Source organism: Manacus vitellinus, unplaced genomic scaffold, assembly GCF_001715985.3.
Source record: "Manacus vitellinus isolate BGI_N305 unplaced genomic scaffold, ASM171598v3 scaffold_129_pilon, whole genome shotgun sequence".
Classification (NCBI taxonomy): Eukaryota; Metazoa; Chordata; class Aves; order Passeriformes; family Pipridae; genus Manacus; species Manacus vitellinus.
This window is the reverse complement of record NW_021938948.1, coordinates 180,510-185,106: the sequence shown is the minus strand read 5'-3', so window position 1 is coordinate 185,106 and position 4,597 is coordinate 180,510. Positions and strand designations below refer to the sequence as shown.

The window sequence follows — 4,597 nt, the reverse complement described above, 5'->3', positions numbered from 1 at the left end:
CTGGACACAGCACTCCAGGGGTGGCCTCACCAGGAAAAAATCACTTCCCTGGCCCTGTTGGCCACCCTGTTCCTGAGCCAGGCCAGGATCCATTGGCCTTCTTGTCCCCCTGGGCACATTCTGGCTCCTGTTCAGCTCCCTGTCAATCCAAATCCCAGCTCCCTTCCTGCCTGGCTGCTCTCCAGCCTCTCTGTCCCCAGGGGTTGTTGTGGCCAAAGTGCAGGACCCGGCCCTTGGCCTGGTTGAACCTCATCCCCCTGGAATCAGCCCATGGATCCAGCCTGTCCAGGTCCCTCTGCAGAGCCCTCCTGCCCTCCAGCTGATGGACACTCCCCCCCAGCTTGGTGTCACCTGCAAATTTGCTGATGATGGACTCAATCCCCTCATCTAAATCATCAGTAAATATATTAAACAGAACTGGGCCCAACGCTGATCCCTGAGGACACCACTGGTGACCAGATCCCAACTGGATACAGCCCCGTCCACCAGCACTCTCTGGGCCCAGCCCTCCAGCCAGTTCCTAACCCAGAGAGGGGCAGAGCAGGAAATCCAGCAGGACCTGGTGACACACACTGCAGCCAACCTGCAGCGCTGGCAGGGGCTGCCCAGGGAGGTTTGGAGTCCCCACCCCTGGAGCTGTCCAAGAAGGCCTGGCCGTGGCACTCACTGGGACAAAGGTGGGCATCGGGCACAGGCTGGACTCGACGGTCCCGGAGGGCTTTCCCAACCTCGGGAATTCCGTGGTTTCAGCACATGAACCTCCCCAGGCCCAGCAGCCCAGGGGCACCCCCGTACCTGTTCTTCATGAGCCGGATCTCCCGTTTGAGCTGCGGGTCGTCCGTCTTGCTCGTCTGCGACGTCAGAGTGACCGGGGACGTCATCACCACCGTCTGGGGCAGCGAGGACGTGGTGGGCGTGGTGCGGATCTGGTACGTCTGCATGTCCCCAGAGGCAGCTGGGGGGACCAGAAACGGGGCAGGGTTAGGAGGGGACAGCACACCAAACAGGGCAGGGGTAGGAGGGGACAGCACACCAAACAGGGCAGGGGTAGGAAGGGACAATGGGACACCAAACAGGGCAGGGGTAGGAGGGGACAACAGGACACCAAACAGGGCAGGGTTAGGAGGGGACAACGGGACACCAAGCAGGGCAGGGTTAGGAGGGAATGGGACACCAAATAGGGCAGTGTTAGGAGGGAACAGGACACCAAACAGGGCAGGGTTAGGAGGGGACAATGGGACACCAGAAACAGGGCAGTGTTAGGAGGGGACAGGACACCAAACAGGGCAGGGTTAGGAGGGGACAGGACACCAAACAGGGCAGTGTTAGGAGGGGACAATGGGACACCAAACAGGGCAGTGTTAGGAGGTGACAACAGGACACCAAACAGGGCAGTGTTAGGAGGGGACAACGGGACACCAAAGGGGGTGACCCCAGGGGTACTCACTCTGCACCACCACCTGGTTGCTGGGCACCAGGATCTGCTGCCCGTCCGAGGTCTGGGCGTACTGCAGGATGGTGGGGCCGGGCTGGGAGCCGCCGGCGTTGGCCATGGTCAGGGTCTGCAGCCCCTGCACCCCGTCCGCGCCCGGCCCCGCCAGCTGCAGCCCGTTGGCCGCGATGGCGACTGCGGGGAAGGGACAGGACAGCGGGGTTGGGAGCTGGACAGTGTAAACCACAGGGCTGGGAGCTGAGCAGTGTAAAACACAGGGCTGGGAGCTGAGCAGTGTAAAACACAGGGCTGGGAGCTGGACAGTGTAAAACACGGGTAATTCATGGAATCATGGAATGGGCGGGGTGGGAAGGACCTTAAAGATCGTCTCGTTCCACTCCCAGGGAAACCTTCTGCTAGACCAGGGTGCTCCAAGCCCCGTCCAACCTGGCCTTGGGCACCTCCAGGAGGAGCATTCCACTGCCTCAGCACCCTCACAGGGAGGAACTGCTTCCCAGTATCCCATTTAACCTTGCCCTCTTCCAGGTGGAAGCCAGGACCCCTTGGCCCATCGCTCCTTGCCAAAAGTCCCTCTCCAGGTCTCCTGGAGCCCCCAGTGAAGGAAAAGGACCCCTGAAGCACAAACCCTCTACTCAGAGGATGGAGAGGAGGAGCTCCATGTGCTGGAGCAGGTGTGGAGCACAGTGAACACCAGGTGATGACATCAAAGGGACAAATCCTATTTTTTTGCTGCCTCCCTTTGGTGTGGTCAATGATATATGTGTATATATATATATATACATATATGTATTGGTGTCTTCACTGAGCTGACATTTTGGGTTAAATCCAGCTCAGAACACTGCTGTGTGCTTCACACCAACAGCCTTAAATGTCTTAATGTGCAAAAATTAAGATTACAAAGGACTGAGTTTATCTGAAGTCTTAGGTACCAGTTATTTCTATGTATTAACTCCACTGACTGCTAGGTAATAACCAACTTTTGAGTTTCATCTTAATCAAATATATAACAAAACCTGTATTTTGAGGCCATTTGAATAAAAACTGTGTAGGTGTTTTGGGTAACATACTGTACTGTCCAGTGCTTGTCTGGTAGATGGGTGTGGGAACGGACATGGAGGTGACAGTGGAGACCCCGGGACTTTCCTCATCTCCTTTTCTATCCCGTGTGTCTTCAGAGGAAAGATCTTTCAAAATTTTTCTGTGGAAAAAAAAAAAAAGAGTTTGACATTTGGCTACACTCCCCACTTTCAGCCAAATGATACAAGTGAGTAAAATCCCAGCTGATGCACATTTTCCCCTGCACGACATCGTGCTGAGGCCCAGCTCCAGTCAGCGGAGTCAAAGTTTCCCCTGTCAGCTCAGGGTGTTCAGTGCATGAACAGACCCCACTGCCATGTTCCAAGGCAAAGGAAACAACTTGGAGGTGGGCAGAGCATGTGAAAGCATCGAAAGGAGCCCCTCTCTTGGTTTCAGACAGAAGCCCCAGGTGTGTCCCAGCTCATCAGTACCGGTACGAGGGGCGGCGAGCCAAGATGCCTCGAGCCTTCTGCGAGGAGCCAATGCTGTCTGAGGAGTCCTGGGAATCCTCACTCTCAGACAAGGAAGAGACCTGGTGGGAGAGGGAACAGGAACACCAGTGATGCACAGAGACAAACACAGATGTTTATGTAGGCAGAGGAGCAGTGCAGTTTGGTGGTGAGAACACGAGTCCAAGGAAAACAATGTTTGAGGCAGCAGCGTATCAGGGAGTGAATGTGCAAAGTACTATCTACAACTTTCTTTATTCTACTGTGTGCTTGAAGTGTTATTTTGTCTCTGATGCTCCTTATTAGTGAAGAAAATATTTATCTGTTCTTATGGGTGTGCCAGCAGCAGAGTCCAGAGGAATGCACAGAGCTCTGGGAAAAGCCTTTTCCACTGAGCTGCAGAGACAGACAGAGCAGCCCACGATCAGCAGGGAAAAAAAACCTGCTCATGTTGTACTTTTTTTTCCCCCCCAACAAGGCCACAATGTTCATAAATAACATGGGGGAGGAAAAAAAGAGGGAAGAATCCGGTCAGTGGGACCCTGCAGGAGGGGGAAGGAAAAGGAATGGGATTAAGGGAGACAGGAGCACCAACAACTGATTGGGGCAGAGGCTCCACTGCTTTCAGGAGTGACACGTGTTCTCCTCTCCCTGCTCTGATTCCCAGTAGTGGCAGCTGACAATCCCTGCCAGCTTTGCTTCCCGTGGTTTATCAGTTCAGTGTGCTATGAGGAGTGTGGGACAAGGATCAGGGACACATTCCTGTGTTTTAGGGCAGCTCCTCCCTCGCCCCGCTGCCTGGGCAGTGGCTTCCCAGTGCAAGTGCAGTGGCCCGAGGGCTCTGCAGCAGGGACTGACTGGAGCAGGAACAGCCTCCCTGGAACTCCCCGGGCACCTCTCTGGGAAGTGACTCACAGCAATCACGTGGCAAGTGAGTAAGAGGCACAAGCAGAGACTTGGGCACCTCTGAGAGGGAGTCACAGAGCACACGAGGTGAGCCAGCAGCAGCTCAGCCCTTCACTCAGGCCCACCTTTCCCAAAGACTCATTTGGATTCAGTTTTTAACTATTCCATTACTCCCCTGCTTTGGGGACCAAACCCCAGCTCCCTTGTCTGCCAAGGCACAGCCCCAGAGCCGTGGGCTGGGTTTGTTAACAAAGGGAGGCCTTTGTTAACAAAGGTTAAACGTTCATTTGGAACTCCAAAGGTGAGTCCAGCACCACAAATCACTGCCAGACCAAAGGAGGGATGTTGTGTCCCACAGGATTGTCCCTGGACCCCTCTCTGCCTCTCATGGGGCACTGAGGGTCAGACAAGCCTTTGCACATCTTCTCACCCCCAGAAGTGCCGAGGTTTGGGGTGGGAGAGCCCTGCTGGAGTTACCTGCACGGTCTGCACCTGAGGGGAGTGGATCACCGAGGAGGACTGGGCTGTCTGGATCACTCCCTGCACCTGGACTTGCTCTCCTGGAAGCTGAACGACCGTCAGGGGAGCAGAACCTCGGAGAGACATCTACAACAGAGCCAAAACCAGCGGTGAAACTGGAGCAGAACCTCAGAGAAACATCTACAACAGAGCCAAAACCAGAGCAGAACCTCACAGAGACATCTACAACAGA

General features: G+C 55.1%; 1 protein-coding gene across 4 annotated transcripts in view; it reads right to left on the bottom strand.

Moving 5' to 3' along the window:
- Positions 1–4,597, bottom strand: part of ATF1 (activating transcription factor 1) — a 12,366-nt gene that overhangs the window by 2,194 nt on the left and 5,575 nt on the right. For 3 of the 4 annotated variants that reach the window (XM_029965977.1, XM_029965978.1, XM_018067937.2), the window contains 5 exons: positions 4,363–4,491; positions 2,962–3,062; positions 2,521–2,651; positions 1,448–1,627; positions 796–955 (listed from right to left, as the gene is read on the bottom strand). In XM_029965977.1, the coding sequence (XP_029821837.1) occupies positions 796–955; positions 1,448–1,627; positions 2,521–2,651; positions 2,962–3,062; positions 4,363–4,491 (701 nt within the window). The remainder of the gene's footprint in view (positions 1–795; positions 956–1,447; positions 1,628–2,520; positions 2,652–2,961; positions 3,063–4,362; positions 4,492–4,597) is intronic. The other variant, XM_029965979.1, reaches the window with a different exon arrangement.